An 18,332-nucleotide genomic window follows, 5' to 3' on the forward strand; every position below is an offset into this window, starting at 1 on the left:
TTTAACAGAATAAAATGTTTATCAGTTATCATTGTTTGGTTTAAACAATTATTTAAATAATTATTTTCACTATTTTGAGTTATTTTCACAATATGCAGATGATATACCGTGATATACTTTTGCCAAATGCAATGGCAAAATGTCACCAAAACAAATTTTTGTAAATTCATTTTGACTTGAAAAATGCATATTTTACTCCGTTTGTGATTCAAGAAGTCCGACTAATTAAATAAAATTCATGGAGGGCAAAAATTAATGTCATGTGGGATTGGGTGTGAACTTTAACGGTAGAGAGGTATATTTAAGCAAATAGTATAACATTAGGAATATGTTTGGACCCAAAGTATAATATTAGACCTTTTTGAATAAAATAGTACAGGGGTACGGTAGCATCAACTTTTCGTCTCTCTTGTTATACATGACACACAACACTCACTCAATATATTTCTTCTCCTACACGTTCATACTAATTTTTTCCCCCAAATCAAGATCGTGAGTTTTTTGCTTAATCTTTTCGTTTTATGCTTTGTTTTTGCTTAAATTTTTTGTTTCTCACAGTTTATTTCTATCATTATAGCAGGTTAGGATGTCGGGTAAGCAACTTGCATGGTCAAATTTCCGTATTGACATTGTGATGTTGTCTCAGCTGACTGATAAATGTGACCAGCAGCTGATCAATGTTAACCAACTTGAGATTAAGCTTCTCAAGTTGAAAAATAAGTGTCAAACTCTCAAGAACAAGAAGGCAAAGGAAGAAGGTTTAACTGATAAGGAGGAGCAAAAGTGGATTGAGAAGAAAGTCATGAGGAAAGAATGCAAAAATGAACTAAAAGATGTCAAGACGAGATACGAGGAGATTTTTGATGAAAAATTGAAGAAAGAGGAAGAAATTAGAGCTAAACTAGGTCTAATGGTTGACAATAATTCTATTAATGTTAAAGTAACAGCCATGGAAGACCTTTCTTCTATTATGTGGATCATGAAGAACTCTCCTCAAATAGAGGTCTTGTTCACTCTTGGCACATCCATCAAGTGCCAAGAGGGTTTGGAAAAAATTGCATTGAGCATGGGCATCAAAGAGAAGCTGAAAAGGAACTCAAAATACCGCGTCAAGGATTCTGAAATTGTCAACCTAACCGACCAAGCCAAGATGAACAAAGGAGAAGGAGCGTCGGGTGCAAAATAGTTGTTTGTCTGAAGACATTTTGTTAGTATTATGCTTTGCCTTGTAATTTGGGTGACTCTAGCTCAATAGTTGCTGCTTATTGTGTCTATGCTTCTCTTTTATTTTTGTTTTTATTACTGCTTAAAAAGTTAACCCACATGTCTGTCAATGTTGATTTTTCTCAGTTGAATATCAAGGGTCAAGGTTATGAGAGTCCACTGTGAATGACCTTATTCTCTTTGATTATGATAAAGCATTTGAAGATTAGAAACCCCGACTATGTATGGTGATTCGTAACTTCTTGGCATTTGGATGCTTTGCCTTGTAAATTTGGTTACTCTGGTTCAATAGTTGCTGCTTATTGTGTCATTGCTTCTCTTTTATTTTGTTGGGTTTTATTACTGCTTAAATAGTTGTTGCTTATTGTGTCTATGCTTTTCATTATATCTGCACTCGGGTTTGCATCTTCGGTCCCTTTTGGTCTTGCTTTTGCTGGTTATACTTGTACTGAGAAGTTTATGAACAAGTTGCTTCCAAGATCAGAGCCACCTCTATTTTTGGAGTATGGGGAAATGTATGGAGACGAAGAGGAATATGATGAACAAGTAGGAGCGAAAATGTGGATGGAAGAGGAGGAAAGGAAAGAAACGGAGGATGTAAAAGAAGGGGTTGAAATGAGGATTCAGTTGGTGATACGAGGGAGGGCCCACTCTTGTTGAAGATGAAGATGTTGGAAGAGCGGAGGAAGAAAGAGAGATCAATGTAGATGAAGGGGGTAAAGAGGAAGGATATGAAGAAGATGTGGGTGAATACTTGGAAGGAGAGAATGAGGAACCAATGAAGGAGATGAATTTGGAAGTGGGATGGGGAGAGAAGCAGAAAATTGGGAATTTGATGAAAAAAATTAAGAAGAGGGTGAAAAAGATGTTACTTTAACACCAGGTTTGCCAGAGAGGAATTTGGTTGAAGTATACGTCGGTGATGCAGTGAAGGAAGATAAAGGACTTGAGGGAAATGTGGATGGAAAAGACACTAGTCCAGAAGTAGTAGAGAAGCCATTGGAAAGGAAAGATGAGAAGGTAGATAGTCTTGTGAGAGAGATTCAAGGCACAAGAACTGAAAAAGGACGTGAGGTTACTTCAGAAGAAAAAGAGGTTATAGAAGTAACAAAGAAACCAAATGTCAGCAAAAGCTCGAAGAAACACCACAAAAAGAAGAAAGCAAATGACGGGAAAAATGTTGCAATATCAGAGAAGGGGGAGGGGTTGAGCAACAAGCAGCACGAAGACACTGATGTGAAAATGATAGAAAAAAAGGAAGAGGTGAGGGATGAAGTCGAGGTGAAGCAAGACGAGAAGCATTTACCAGTGAAAAGGGACTAAAGAAGGAAAAGACGAGGTCAACCGAAGTGGTGCTTCCAAAAAGGCCAAGAAAGCTGCTGAGGTGGACAAAACACTGCCCGGGAGCAGAGATGCAAGAAATGACAAGGATGTTGGGCAAGCTGCAAACTCAACTAAGGATCCTAAAGTAGTACCCAATGGAAAGCATGTTGCTAAAGATGCTTCTCGCCCATTGGAAGGCAAGGACAACCTTCCGTCTGAAAGAAAAGGGACCACTGATCAAAAGAAAAATGCAGATGCGAGTGGTGTCGATCAGGTTTCTGGAAGAGAAGGGATTGCGGAGGCCAAAAACATCAAGGTCAGTTCTAAGTTTAACCCTGCCATCTTAGGTTGCTTTGCGGGAAATTTTTGGGAATCCCCGGGAGGGTTATCTTTTAATATTTCGTAGTTCTCTTGGTTCTTGATGTTTCTCTGGAAAAAATGATCAATCTGCTTCAAAGCATATTTAGGTTAATGTGGCTGGACTTGATTCTTATGCTCTCTGTTGAAATCAATTTGATTAGATATTGGGTATATTCAGACCGTTTATTATTTGCTTTAATTCGCTGATGAAACAAACTTAGAAAGGATCCTTATTGTAGCAAGAAACTAGACCGAACCTTGAAATGGAAAAGGAAAAAAAACTGCACATTACACAAAAAATCAATTACTTACCGACGCTTAAGTAAAGTATCAGTTACTAATTACATGGTCTTCCTCCATATGCTCTGCGTGACAAAGCATAAAGTGCACAGAAAACCTAGGAGGTTCTAAGAGGGTTCACAGTCCTCCAAAAGAAAGCTAATAGTGTTCAGCACTGTGTCTGAACCAAGCAAAGTCCAAGGCATCAACCAATGGCCGCTAATCCAGATCTCTCAATGTGGAGCATGATCTCAGTTACGAGATTCAAGTGAGTCTTGCAACTCAATGTGAATATTCTGCTAATAAGGGAATTTGTTTAAGGAACAAAAAGAAACTTTAGGGAAGGGGCTTGTTTCTCTCTTTGAGTCCTTGCAGGTTAGAGTACTGGTGGTAGGTTGTTTTACGTTCGCCTGGTCTCGTTCTTTGTAAAACTTGAGTACAGACATTGGTTGTTTTATTTGTTATCGGAGAGGTATACTTTTCTAGTTCATTTCTACCGTTAGTTGGCTTTCTCCTTCCCATTGTGATTAGTGCTTTAATTTATCTTTTGTTTCTCGCATTCATTTTGTTCCCAGTCTAATTTTGGTCACGAGATGCTCCGCTGTGACACACAGTGTGATCGATTTACGTTGGCCTTGGTGGGTTGATATGCCGAGAACTGGTCAAAGTGCGACGAACAAGCTGTCTAAATGTCAAAAATGTTCTTTTAGTTGTCGGATGCCAGTTTGTCTCTTAGTAGGATAAGAGAGTAAAACAAAATTATGTGTTTAGTATTGATTTTTCCCTATTGTTAGTTGATGACTAATAGTTATGTCAAGAGAGGCCAAAAGTATGACCCCTAGAGAAGGAGAACCCTTCCCTGTGGGTGTTCTAGAAAGTGGAAGTAAGAGTGTCGAAGAATGGGATTGCATGGCAGATGCAACCCTGTAACTGTCTATTAGCTGTCCAGAACTTGCCGAAGATACGCGGGATCGATATTAATATGTCTTTATTTAACAAACCTCCAAATCTCTTGCTTCATTTCGAACTAAAATTTGTTTAGTATTGATTTTTCCCTCCTGAATGTTGTTTAGAATTGTTTGAGATTCCCTACATGAAAGCTACAACTCTATGATGTTTTTTTATTATAGAGGAAGATAACCAACTTTTCTGGTCTTCCCTAAAGGCAAAATCATCCTTTCCCTTGTGGAGTATCAGAAGAATAATATTGCCAGCTAGAAAATTACTTATGTGTCAGGTTTATATACTGTGTTCTATTAAAAGCCTATAGACAGCTTTTTGAAGAGAGAAAAACTAATGGGCTAATTGGGTGTTGGGGAGGACCAACATTGTGTTCACATCATCATCTTAGGAACTCTCTCCGATTGTGTCCTATATGATGGGCTCTTGGATGTACCCCGAGTTTCGAGTTCTTCGTTTTGAATCTTTAGCTTTTTTCAAGAAAGTATTGGAGTTTGTTAGCGTGGAACACGAAAAGCAACTGATCTCAGTGCATTGAGTCAGATGTCGAACTTTATGGAGGTGCAGGGGAACTGATTTACACAAATCCAGCTTATAAGGATCATCAGCTTGAGATGATGTATAAATAGGATTCATGAATATTGGGAAAAGACTGAAGAGATGCATGGTGTTTGCTTATTTAGGCCTCATGTTACTAACTAAAGTCGGAGGCAGTTCGTAACATACCCGATAAAAATTACTAGTGTGACACTTCACATTCCAAAGACAAGCTTTGAGAACTTGAAAAGGTCTTAAACTGAATGCCTAGAAATCCATTCTTGTATCCAATGTGATTTCAGCTATTATCATAGCCTGCATTCATCACTATTCACAAGCTTTAATAAATTTGCTAGTTATCATTCTCCTTTTTTTGTTTGGGCTAATGACTCCCTCCTTAGGCATACTAAATCAATATTGATTGTCAATTTTGGTCTTTATGTACTCTTCTGTTATGCTCTTTCAATCGATTTTCAAGAATGTCGTTACGCGTCAAGAAACATTTGACATCCCTCCATTTTTCACCGTGGACCATCTGCCAATCCATCAGTTTGTATGGCACATAAAAAATCATCCTCGGACCATCTTTTTTATTATAGAAGAAGATAATTAAAAAAGATGGTCAGGAAATCAATTTTAATTCTCCTACACAAATTTATTTTCTCCGTGCACTTTTACTTGAAATAATAAATGAAGTGTATAACTTTAATTGGTGCATATTTTTATTGATTTGAAAAATGATTTTAATAATATTATAAAAGTAAAAAGTAAAAAAAAAATTATATGTCTTGACGGATATGCTAAAAGTGATAAGTAAAAGTAAAAATTTATTTTTGAAATACTAGATAAGTAAAAGTGAACGGAGGGCGTAGTTGCTTCCCCTAAATATTTTATCAAAAGCTAAAAGGCGAGTGCTAGTTGCAAAATTACAGGTTCTGACCTCTTGTTCCTCTTATAAATCCCAATAAATGTGATGCAAAGTGCAAACGCAGTATCGTATATTTTGAGAGAAAATTCTATCATATTTTTCTATTATATATAAGCCTCTAAGGAGGACGTGCATCAAATACTTTTACTGAATGTTCACTATATAATTTGTACACTTTACCCAACTATTTTTTTTTTCACGTGGACATATATCATATTACTTAATATTTATTTTCTTTCTCATGTATTATGCATTCAATTTTAATTCTCCGACACATTTATTTCCTCGTGCACTTTTACTTGTTCACTTTTGACTTTTCACGTTCTTTATTTATTCTCTCTCATGTATATATAGACGTACGGTTTAATTTTAATTCTCCTACACATATTTATTTTCTCCATGCACTTTTATTTGTTTACTTTTGGCTTTTCACGTTATTTAAGAATTAATAAAACGTGGATATATGTCATATTCCGAATATTTATTCTCTTCCATATATACGTATGCACTTCAATTTTAATTCTCTAACACATTTATTACTTTTATTTGTTCACTTTTGACTTTTCACATTCTTTAAGATTTATTCTCTTAATGTATACATGTATGCACTTCAATTTTAATTCTCCGACACATATTTATTTCCTCCATACTTTTACTTGTTCACTTTTGACTTTTCACGTTAAAAATATATATGTTATTTTTCTATTCTATATCTTATTTTTCTTCTTTAAGAATTAATAAATCTTCTTCTTATATATAAACACATTATTAAAAATATATGTCTATTTTTCTATTCTATATTTTTCTTCTTCTTATATATGGACGAACACAACAACCATAAGTTGTACAAAAAGCAACTGAAATTGTACTCTAAGCAGGGACTAACATGTGTACATTTCAGAAGTTGAACATTAATGCTACTTCTTGTGTGTTTACTTTTTAAATCCCTACAGGTCCGCAGTTTTTTAATTGTCTTTTCATTTCCTTCATTTGGCATATACTCAATCTGTCTCAATTTAAGCGTCTACGTTTGACTAGACATGAAATTTAAGAAATAAAGATAGACTTTCAAATCTTGTGGTTCTAAATTAAAAATGTGTATAATATAATAAAATATCCTTTGAATCTTGTGATTATAAACTTGACATGTAGGATATTTGAATTGTCAATTTACTAAATATAAAAAGAGGCGGATATAACCAAAATAAGACTATTTTTTTTTAATTTTTTAACAACAAACGCCCAAGTGAACGAACACAACAACAATAAGTTGTACAAAAAGCAACTGAAATTGTACTCTAAGCCGGGACTAACATGTGTACATTTCAGAAGTTTAACATTAATACTACCTCTTGTGTGTTTACTTTTTAAGTCCCCACGTGTCCGCAGTGTCTCAATTGCCCTTTCATTTCCTTCATTTGGCATATGCTCCCTCTGTCTCAATTTAAGTGTCTACGTTTGACTAGACACGGAGTTTAAGAAATAAAGATAGATTATCTTGTGGTTCTAAATTAAAAATGTGTATAATATAATAAAATATCCTTTGAATCTTGTGATTATAAACTTGACATGTAGGATATTTGAATTGTCAACTTACTAAATATAAAAAGAGGCGGACATAACCAAAATTAGACAAATTTTAACAACAATTGAGAAATTAAGAAAAAAATAAGATGAAAAGAAAAAAAAATATGGAGACTCACTAAGGAGAAACGTGGTATCCTTTGTAAAATATACAAACCATAAAGACTAACTAAATTGAGTAACCAAATTAATCATATTGGGCTCCGTGCATCGCACGGGCATAGTTTGCTAGTCTATTATATATAAGCCGTGAAGGAGGACGAACACAGCTTAAAAGAATTGTACAAAAAGTTATTTGAGTTGTACACAAACTTGGCTTATTTATCCTTGTACCAAAAGCTTCATAAATTGTACACGCAATGAATGTTTGTACCAAAAGCTATATAACTTGTACACTTTACCCAACTACTTTTTTATCCCACGTGGACATATGTCATAATACTTAATATTTATTCCCTTCTCATGTATAGACGTATGCACTTCAATTTTAATTCTCCGACACATTTATTTCCTCCGTGCACTTTTACTTGTTCGCTTTTGACTTTTCACGTTCTTGCTGAATATTTATTCTCTTCTCATGTATAGACGTATGCAGTTCAATTTTAATTCTCCTACGCAAATTTATTTCCTCCGTGCACTTTTATTTGTTCACTTTTGACTTTCACGTTCTTTAAGAATTAATAAATGAAGTATTCCCTCCGTCCCATAGTACTTGGCCACATTACTTGACTTTTCACATTCTTCAAGAATTAATAAATGAAGTACTCCCTTCGTCTCATATTACTTGGCAATATTACTATACTTGATTTTTCACGTTCTTTAAGAATTAATAAATGAAGTACTCCCTTTGTAGCATATTACTTGGCCACATTACTAAAAATATATGTCTATTTTTCTATTCTATATTTTTCTTAATTTTTCTTTTTTTCTAATATATACAAGTGTGAAGAGAGGACTAACACAGCAATACAAATTTGTACCACAAGCTATATAAATTGTACATTTTAACCAACTACTTTTTTATCTCACGTGGACATATGTCATAATACTGAATATTTATCACTTCTCATGTATACACATATGCACTTCAAATTTAATTCTCCGACACATTTATTTCCTCCGTGCACTTATACTTGTTGACTTTTGACTTTTCAAGTTCTTTAAGAATTAATAAATGAAGTACTCTCTCCGTCCCATATTACTTGGCCACATTACTAAACTACTTTTTTATCCCACGTGAACATATGTCATAGTACTGAATATTTATTCTCTCTTCATGTATATAAGTATGCACTTCAAATTTAACTTTCCGACGTATTTATTTTCCCTGTGCACTTTTACTTGTTCATAAATGAAGTACTCAACATTACTAAGAATATATGTCAAAATTACTTGTTCATTTACAAAACTAAGATAAAATTAATTAAATCTTTCCCATCTTACCCTTAGTAATAAATGTTCTTGAAAATAATTAATTTTGATTAAAATGTATTTATTGGAGAGAGAGATAGGGGTAAGATAGTAAAATATATCTTTTATTTATGATTTCTTAAGGGGCGTGCAAAAGGAAAAGTGACAAGTAATATGGGACGGAGGGAGTATATATTTTATCATAATATTCATATTTATTGGTGTAAGCTTCAATAGCCTTCGAAAATGATTTAAAAATGAGTAATTAATGTGAAGGGTAAAATCAATAATAAGAACAAAAATTTCTTTCTCTTGATATGTTAACGTGGACAAGTAAAAGTAAATGGAGGGAGTGACTTTTATCCCTATTTTTCTTCTTTGTCAATACTTTAAACGTGAAGAGAGGACGAACAATAGCAATGCAAATTTGTACCAAAAGTTATATAAATTATACACTTTAACCAACTACTTTTTATCTCACTTGGACATATATCATAGTACTGAGTATTTTTATTCTCTTCTCATGTATACACGTATGTACTTCAATTTTAATTCTCCTATACATAACTTGTTCACTTTTGACTTTTCACGTTCTTTAAGAATTAATAAATGATATATATTTATGTTTTATTTATTGGTGTATAGTCTTAATGGCCTCAAAAAATTATTTAAAAATGAGTTATTAATATGAAGGGTAAAATAAGAAGAAGAAGAAAAATTTCTTTTTCTTGATATGTTAACGTAGACAAGTAAAAGTGAAAGGAGGGAGTGACCTTTATCCCTATTTTCCTTCTTTGTCAATACTTTACTTATTTTACTCTCTTTTGCAATATCTGATTATTGTTTTTTACAGTTATAAAATGAATTACTTTATATTTTCATTTCGGAATTAAAATTTGATGATTTACGATATAACATATATCTTTCTAATTTTGATTTCTTTGTAACAATTTTTTTTATCTATAATTGTTAATATAAAAAATCATAATATATTTTTTAATTAATTTAATAAAAATATTTTATTAGTTTTGCTTTTAAAAAATCCAATATATACAACAATGGTTGGATCTGAACAGTTAGTTAATTGAAAAGGATATCAACCTGTCGGTATACCTATAAGATATTAAAGAATTTAATAGAAAAATCTAGAATCAAAATATTAATTTTCCCTCATATTCTTACTAATTTTCTTTTTCACATCGATGAACAACTTTCGACAATGAGAAAAAAGTCCGACTCTTTCCATCTCAAAGACTTAATTCCATCATATATTTTTAATTTTTGAACTCCATTTTTTAATTATAACTAAAGTAATGGTACATAAAATACATTTTGTATATGTTGCTATATATAATAACAATTAGAATGTTTTTAAAAGTTATTTTCAAAATACAAACATTAAAGACTGACTAATTAAAGTGAATAGATATGTTCCGCCCGTGCCATGTATTGCTAGTTTTATTATACATGATTGAATATTTACCACTCCACCCTTTGTTTTTCCCCTTGAAAAGAGGAGCTCCTGTCCATCGGAATTATAAACAGCCCATAAAATTTTTAAATAGCCAAACCAATGAAAAATGAAAACAACAGTCAGAAACAAAACCAACATATACAATAATGTAAATAAATGAGATGATTGATTAATTGGCCGCTCTCAACATAACATCAGCTTTGGAACTCGGAAACCCAAACGCTTACATATAATTTCAATAGTTAAAAAAGAGGAGAAAGTTCATCAAAGAACATACATAAGTTATCCAACAAATTTATCTTAAAATAATAAAAACAATACTAAAGAAGTCATAGTAAATATGCATGTCGTTTAAATTAATTTAATGGTGGTGAAAGCGCTTTGTCCATCCTATCAGAAAGGCCCCACCCATCTCTCTGACTTCGGAGAGCCGCTAAATAATGAGATTCGGCATCTGCTTGAGCAGGAAGAAGAAAGGTTTGATCCGCTCGGTTTAGATAATTTCCATGGGCCAATAAGACTGGTGTCTAGGATGGCAGCCAACTATCTTTCCGTAGGGGTTATCACTTCTCCAGTGCTATATTCTCTTCGAAAAACCAGGGCCATATGTCAACAATTCAGCTCTGGGGGATAAATTTGCTTTAAGCTGATCAGCACACTCTCGGATTGCCTTCTTCCTCGTGGAGCGTGGCCAAAACTCATTTAGATCATCAAAATCGGCATAATCAGAACAAAGGATCAATCTCTTGAGAGATCCAGCAATTCGCAGCAAATGCAAAGCAAGTTCATAATCACTTGGAGACCCAATAAAACCAACCAACTTCACTACCTTTAGACATTTATGACAAAATGTCATAGCTTCTTGTGCTATACGATCAGCAGCGCGTGCTTTCGCCATGTCCTGGAAAAATAAAACTTGCAATTCTCATCAACTTTAGACCCAAAAGTTTCTGAAAAGAAAAGGTTAGCGATGATCCAACATACCTCCTCAAACAAGTCATTGAGAATTCCATACCCCCGTACAGCCTAACAAAGAAAATACAAGCCATGCTTGAAAATGAAAATGAGATTGATGCATCAAAGCAAGACAGGATAAAAATTTTGAACTAATGAATCTCTAGAAAGCTCTGTAAATTAGCTAGATAACATTCCGCTTACGTGTCTCTTAATGCCGCCAATGAAGAAAGGAAGGAATGATAGCTGCCACAAAGAAGAATAAGAAGGCATATTAGGAGAACTGTTAAGATGTTTAAACCAAGAAATGGGAAGAAAATCAACAATAAAATTAAAAAAATGTAAAGAAAATCATATGATAAAAATAAATACCTAGTGAATAGACTACCTCTACCTATTATAACAATAGTTAGAACCCGAATAAGAGAGGGAAAAGAGGAAGATAAATGGCGATAGGAACAGCAAATACAAAGTTGCTACTGACTTTATGTGCCACCATCCGCCCACATGTTTCAGTAAACCATTACAACTTACCTGATTGCCTAATAGTCAATTCGGAAGGATCCACCCCACCGTAAGAATATAGCGGTGGTGTTCAGGCTAACTTGCATACACCTAGGCTATTCCACCGGACACCTGCATCTCCCCACTAGTACAAATACCGACAACTTTCCTCACTTAGGCACTAAGTTTAAAAATAATATTGAAGAAATCAAGCGCACCAAGTACGTGTTACAACTTTTTTTTGGGGGATAATCTGAAAGTTCGATATTTCTAGCTTTAAAACTTGGTGGATAATGGGTCTGCTCACCTTCCCTTATCCACTTAAATACCATACTTGGTTCACTAGTAAGGACTCAAACTAGCGACGTGCATCTACTACACATCCTGCGCTATACTACCTTTTTGTTGTTGAACCAAAGCCCATTGAGCAAGTGGCATGATAACTAGAATTTAATAATTTTAAAGAGCTACGGTATCATGCTGCTTCAAAATGAAGTTCGTCCACTTCACACTCTGGCCAAGCTGCCCAAGCAACTTCAGGCGTGTTTTTAGAAGCCAAATTTTTGAGCTTGCATTGATTTTCTATTTATGAACCAGAGTATGTAATTGAAACTTTTCCTTTTAGAGAATAAGAAATTCCAGTAGCTACGCTTAGGAAGATGAGAAGAATGCATCTAATTTTGTCTGCTGGTATTTGTATGCTAGTCTTCCATTATTCTTATTCCAACTTCATTGACCACTAGAGTACACTCTTGTGTCAATGTTAATTACTATATTCATCTACAACTAAGCTTTTTAATAATTTTATTTCATAGCTACTACCTAAATTTTAATAGAGCCAATGCCTCGCAAAAGTTTTCTGATGAGCAAACTCTTGTTCTTCAAATCCTTTTTGCAAACTCTTGTTCTTCAAATCCTTTTTGGTATAGAAGAAATGGTTGAGGCCTTTTATCTCGTCAAAGGCCTCAAGCCTGCTAGGAGAATCTCCCCCACTGGAGACGAAAACTTGAAAGTGAATCAATCATAGAACACCATACGTAGAGACTGGTGTTCATAGAACACCTCTACCAAATGTATATCTATACTGTACTAAAAGTGGGAAGACCCAAACTAAAATACTAAAAGACAAAAATAACCCCATAAAGTTGATTGACTATAATACCCTTAAAAATATATAAATTATTACTTTATTATTACAAATATATTAACCAATATTCTCTATTTCCCTGCTATAAGAAATATGGAAAATTTGAAGAGTTACATTCATAAAGACCATAGTCATCTATTAAAATCAAATACTAATCTTTATATAATGGGAAGCGAAGGGTTGTAAGTTGGGGAATTAAGAAGGAAGCAAAAAAAGCTGTGCAGGAATAGTGTGGATTAACTTGTGGAGAAGTGGGTGGATGTTGTAGGACACAATTTGTTCTCATCCTATTTTTAATGGTTATAGTCTTACTAGTTACAATTAAAAAAAAGAATTATATTCACCCGCCAATTTGTTTTCTTGCCCCCTCCCTTCAGTTCTAACACCACAACTTTGTAGTATTTATTTCTTTTTCAAGCATTCAACTGAAAGTTTTTGGGTAACTTCTTCAAGTAAATTTCTTTTTTTGTTGTTTGATGTTGAATGATATAATAATATCTCAAAAAGATCAAAATTTAATCTTTTTTGTTCATGAGTTTATGTTATTAGTTTGATGCATTGTGCATATATGAACGTTAATGTGCAGTCAACCGTAATCATTTCACTTTGTTTTGTTTATTGTTTGTTTTTTTCCTTTGAAAATTAAAAAGCACACCTTAGTTCTTTTTCTTTTCAAAATATGTGATATATTCTTCAAAATCTTTTCTTTGCTCGTAAACTTATCTTTGTTGTTAATTTAGCTCATGTCATTTTCGTTTTCATTCAAATAGTCTATATGTGTGTGAATCTATGCAAAAGCCACAGCATGTTTAGATAATATTGATGTAATTTCCCAAATCAGGTCTTGAACCTTTACATTTGTAACTTATTAGTGCTATTAACTCTTGCCAACCATTCTCTCTCTCTCTCTCTCTCTCTTATATCTTAAATATTTTCTTAGTTATTTGTTTTAATTGTTGAGTGTAGTTTTCAAATGTTATACAAGAAGATCAACAAATAGAAAAATACTCCCTCCGTTTCAAAATGTTTGTCTTTCCTTCCTTTTTAGTCCGTTCAAGAAGAATGCCTCTTCCCTTTTTTGGCAACTATTTAATTCCCACTTTCCACGTGGCATGTTTAAGACCACAAGATTAAAGGGCATTTTGGTACATTCAACACAACTTTAATATAAGACCACAAGATTCAAAAGTCTTCTTTGCTTTCTTGAACTTCGTGCTAAGTCAAAACCTAGTTTAACATTTGAAACAGAGGTGAGTAAAATTTTTGAGGAGGAAGCAGTTCAAATATAATATAAAATGTATCATAGTTCATATATATAGTCAAAGGATATATGAAATTAAGTACAATCATGTTACATTGTTCAAATAAGGAAATAATTTACATAAGGCATTTAAAATGTTAATTTCTTTAAAGGTCCTAAATATTCGGACTTTTCTACATAATTTAAATAAAAGAGAAAATAATATTAAAATTCAAATTGATTTCAAAGTATGAGCAACTTATGCTCCATATATGGAAGTATATTAAATAATATTTCTGATTATATGTCATATATTAATTTTAGAAAAGAATCATAAACGGAAAAAAAAAAAAAAAAGAAACTTGTGATGAAATAATGATTATTATTAAATATTGAGCAATGTAGATAGGACCTCCCTGCTACACAGTCACAAATGAGAATTCACGCACATCATACAGACCTCTTTGATACAGGGAGGGGCCTCAAACAGGATTAGGAGAAACGGCTACTAGTTGAGGAGAGCATCATGAAGCAGAAATCAAGAACAAAATGGCTGGAGCTTGGGAATTCAAACACTTATTTTTTGCTAATCTTAAGCAGAGGCAAGCTCAAAACATGATAAATTGTGTCATCAATGCTCAGGGTGAGACCTTACGATAGCCAGCTATTCAAAATGAAATTATGGGATTCTGTAAAGTGTGTGACAACCATCTCATTCAGTGAAAGTGAATGGTAGCCCAGTAGCCCCTTTCCCTGGACAGAAAGGCTTGAGACAAGGTAATCCCCTCTCTCCCTTTCTGTTTGTACTAGCAATGAAGTTACTTGACCAGAACCCTGAAAGAACCTGGTCTGAATCCAAGGTTTAAATTCCATCCTAGGTGCAAGAAATTGAATGTCATCCAGCTGGGATTTGCTGATGACTTGCTTCTTTGCAGGGGTGGCTTGCCTCTGTCCAATTACTCTATCAATCTTTTAAGCACTTCTCACAGGTGTCCAGGCTGGTAGAAAATGTAGAAAAGAGCACCATTTATTTTGGAGGTGTCAAGCCAGAAGTCCAACAGGAGAGATCCTACAGGCACAGGAATTTACAAAAGGAGATTTGCCTTTTAGGTATTTTGGAATTCCCCCAAGTACTAAAAGGCCTTCAATTATGCAGTGTCAGCCTTTGATTGATAAGATGTTAAGCAGAATTCAATCTTGGACTACCAGATATTTGTCATATGCTGGTAGAGTACAACTTACTAAGTCAGTTCTCTTCTCAACCAAAGTCTTTGGTCTCAAGTTTTTGTTCTTCCAAAGAAAGTAATTCAACTAATTGAGGCAACTTGTACATCCTTCCTATGGACAGGTGAAGGTACAGTGTCAGAGAAGGCACTAATTGCTTGGGAGAGACTATGCTTACCTAGAGCTGCTGGTGGTCTTAATATCCTAGATGTCCCAGCAGCTATTGGGAAATTGTTATGGAACATATCAGTGTTATCAAAAGCGAAAAGCGCAAAAAAGCTCTTAGGTCAGCTGGGGCTTTAAGCGCAAATAAAGCGCGGGCTTTAATGAAAAAAGGCACAATGGTGCAAAAATACAAATATATATGTTCTTAGTCCAAGACTAATAATAATAAGCATGAATAACAAATATATGGACAAAGAAATTGTAAAAGCATTACAATAAAGTGAAATATCAATTATCTAGTGTCACCTCTTCAAGAGAGGCTCATTGGCAAGGGAAAATATGTCTTAGAGCCTTGATGATGACACTGAAGCGCACATAAACCGAAGCAAGGCGCACAACATGTTTTGAGCCTCGCTTCAGGGCTTAAGCGGTCTTTAAGCACGCCTTTGACAACACTGGAACATATGCAGGAAAAAGGACTCACTTTGGGTCCAATGGATCCATGCCTACTATTTCAAAGGAATGCCAGTGTGGGAAACTAAAGCAAAGCAAGGCTTCCTGGACGGTTCAAAAGATTTTCAAGACCAAGATAATTTTTTATCATGCAGGATATACAGAAACTGACGTGAGCTTGATGACTGCTTATTCAACCAAGAAGTTTTGTGGCAAAGTTCCCTGGAGAAGACTCTTGTGCAACAATGCTGGCCTACCCAAATGGTTATTCATCCTCTACATTGCTCTAATGAGGAGGCTGCAGACTAAAGATAGGACTGCTTGCTGGGCAACTTTAGATGATGCTAAGTGTCCCCTTTGCAAGATGGAAGTTGAAGATATTGATCACCTACTGTATCTATCTACATTTATTAAACATACACAGTGTCTAATAAGAATCTTTACCCGGATGGTTAATCTGGACAAATGAGGAGCACATTTGATCAAGAATATGAAGAAGCAAAGGCCATCACCAAAGGTTATGGTGATATCTAATTCCAACTTTTTCAGATGGCAGAGTTGATGAAATTCATCGGGAATCACCTTGCATAAGGAAGATACCTAACAAGATTTCAAAGTGATTTATGTTAGCAATTTATTTGAATACAAAATACAAGAGAGGACAAGAAGAGGGATGGTGAAGTATAATACAACCTCGGAAGACACTTCGAGTTTAAGCCTCTTCAGGTTACTGCAATTGCTCGAATACATGGGAGCCTTCATAATAAAATAATAGGCATAAAATCCTCCAATAGTTAGCTCAGATAGGGAGGGAACTTCCTCGAAAAGCTCTTGGACAAAGCATCCGATGTATGTAAGCGACACGAGACTTGGAGCACGAACCTCCATACTCATCAAATTTTCACAACGAGATATTTCCACGGACCTTAACTTAGGTGATGAGCCACTAACCACCAATTTCTTGAGAGAATTTGAGGCAGAAATACACAGTTGCTCCAGCAAGGGACAGTTGGATAAAAGGTAATGAACAACTTGTTGTGTTATTTTGACACCAACAAATCGAACAGATTTAAGAGTCCTGAGAGTTGTCAGCAACTTCAGCTGGCCGCCGGAAATGGACAAGAGCTTTTTCACGTGAGGAATGCTATAAGTGGTAGGAGATACAAGTCTAGGCTTTGTGGCCAAGTCCAATTCAAACACCTTGACTTGTTTTCCTATTGCAAAACGAATCCAGGCATCAATAGAACGGTCGCGTTTGTGTTGCTCTTCTGCGACAGAAAATACTGGGCAGAAAAAACAAACTTTGAACTGCTCTACAGATGCAGCCTGATGCAATTTCAAGACTTGATTAACCGAAGTTATAAACCTTTCGGCTCGTCGCGTCGTATATGTCTTGTTATTATAGAATTCAAGACTGCAAGATGTATGCTTCCATAAGTATCTCCATCGCTGTGAGAGAATAGAGGTACGTGCTGCCTCATGGAAGTTCAAACGGGAAAGAATGGCAATAAGCATATCATCAGATAAGTTGTTAATCCTGCACTTGGGATGCTTTTTCTGACGCTTGATACAGGGACGAAGAGGCTCCATCTTACGCACTGTTGACAAACGCAATTCACAAATAAAGAGAAATTTATAACAGAGGCTTCTTTCTAGTTTAAGTGCTAAAGACACAACTGTAAATCATCACAACTTTGGAAGGAAATCACAACTAACTAAAACCAACAAAATACTACTACTTGAGTTTCAGATCTGAAGAAAGAGAAATTTATAACAGAGGCTTCTTTCTAGTTTAAGTGCTGAAAACAGAACATCAGAAAGCGCTTTTGCTTGAAAGGAAGGGTGAAAGATTTGAACTTTCCAACAAATACTTAGTTTCAGATCTGAAGAAAGAGAAATTTATATAACAGAGGCTCCTTTTTCTAGTTTAAATGCTAAAAACACAACTGTAAATCATCAGGAAATCACTACTAACTAAAATCAAGGAATACTTGAGTTTCAGATCTGAAGAAATGCATTCATAAGAATTTGAACCGACAAAATAAAAGAGGTGCTTTGTACCGACGACTGTGTTGTTGTTCCAATGATGACGGCGCTGGCACCTCGTACAGTGTTGAGCTCAAAAATATTTCCTGTCCCTTTCTTTTTCCTTAATTTTTTCTTTTTCTTAATACGATACAAACACCCAAATATATACTACTCCGTAGACTTCAACATCCTTAAGGAAAGGCGTCCGCTAATGGGCTTTTGCCGGACATTTTGGGGGACAATTCGCAGGAATGTCCTTGTTTTGGGTGGTCCTTAATTTTTGTCCTTCAATTTTTAGCCTTCATTACAATTTTCTGATTTCGGATTCGAATCTCCGCTTAGTTAAAAATTAAAAGAAAATCGTAAGGTAGAGTTTGGATTCTCAAAGCAGAGATCTGCATGAAAAACTCTGCCTTCTCAGGCAGAATTTTGCTACCTTCAGGCAGAGTTTGAAACTCTACCTTACGAAATTGTCTTTTTTTTTATTGAGCTGGGATTCGAACCCCAAACCTCATGGTATTAGGTGAAAGGGATAAAA

General features: G+C 34.7%; 2 protein-coding genes across 4 annotated transcripts; one reads left to right on the plus strand and one right to left on the minus strand.

Annotated features, from left to right (window-relative positions):
• The first annotated feature begins 458 nt into the window (after nucleotides 1-458).
• LOC132060744 (uncharacterized) lies at nucleotides 459-1,324 on the plus strand. The gene is made up of 2 exons (XM_059453689.1): nucleotides 459-492; nucleotides 581-1,324. The coding sequence occupies exon 2, from the start codon at nucleotides 587-589 to the stop codon at nucleotides 1,184-1,186; it is 600 nt and encodes a 199-aa protein (XP_059309672.1). The 5' UTR covers nucleotides 459-492; nucleotides 581-586; the 3' UTR covers nucleotides 1,187-1,324.
• An 8,910-nt stretch (nucleotides 1,325-10,234) lies between these two features.
• On the minus strand, nucleotides 10,235-18,042 carry LOC132059590 (F-box/LRR-repeat protein At3g03360-like). Of its 3 annotated transcripts, none has more exons than XM_059452236.1 (6): nucleotides 17,832-18,042; nucleotides 16,460-17,364; nucleotides 16,211-16,366; nucleotides 11,238-11,279; nucleotides 11,064-11,105; nucleotides 10,235-10,980 (listed from the first exon to the last, which is right to left on the minus strand). In XM_059452236.1, exons 2-6 carry the CDS (start codon nucleotides 17,354-17,356, stop codon nucleotides 10,657-10,659), a joined length of 1,461 nt encoding a protein of 486 aa, XP_059308219.1. In that variant the 5' UTR covers nucleotides 17,357-17,364; nucleotides 17,832-18,042; the 3' UTR covers nucleotides 10,235-10,656. The 3 variants fall into 3 exon arrangements, with proteins under 3 accessions (XP_059308219.1, XP_059308218.1, XP_059308220.1); XM_059452235.1 differs by having other exon boundaries at nucleotides 17,828-18,040; XM_059452237.1 differs by lacking the exon at nucleotides 11,238-11,279 and having other exon boundaries at nucleotides 17,828-18,040.
• Between the last annotated feature and the right edge of the window lie 290 nt (nucleotides 18,043-18,332).

Source organism: Lycium ferocissimum, chromosome 6 (assembly GCF_029784015.1).
Source record: "Lycium ferocissimum isolate CSIRO_LF1 chromosome 6, AGI_CSIRO_Lferr_CH_V1, whole genome shotgun sequence".
Classification (NCBI taxonomy): domain Eukaryota; kingdom Viridiplantae; phylum Streptophyta; class Magnoliopsida; order Solanales; family Solanaceae; genus Lycium; species Lycium ferocissimum.

Coding starts and splice junctions, on each gene's coding strand:
- LOC132060744 (XM_059453689.1), top strand. CDS start 587: ATGTCGGGTAAGCAACTTGCATGGTCAAATTTCCGTATTGACATTGTG.
- LOC132059590 (XM_059452236.1), bottom strand. CDS start 17,356: ATGGAGCCTCTTCGTCCCTGTATCAAGCGTCAGAAAAAGCATCCCAAG. Junction 11,280..16,210: donor TGTCCAGATTAACCATCCGG/GTAAAGATTCTT, acceptor TCTTTGTGGCAG/CTATCATTCCTTCCTTTCTT. Junction 11,106..11,237: donor TTGGCGGCATTAAGAGACAC/GTAAGCGGAATG, acceptor TTTCTTTGTTAG/GCTGTACGGGGGTATGGAAT.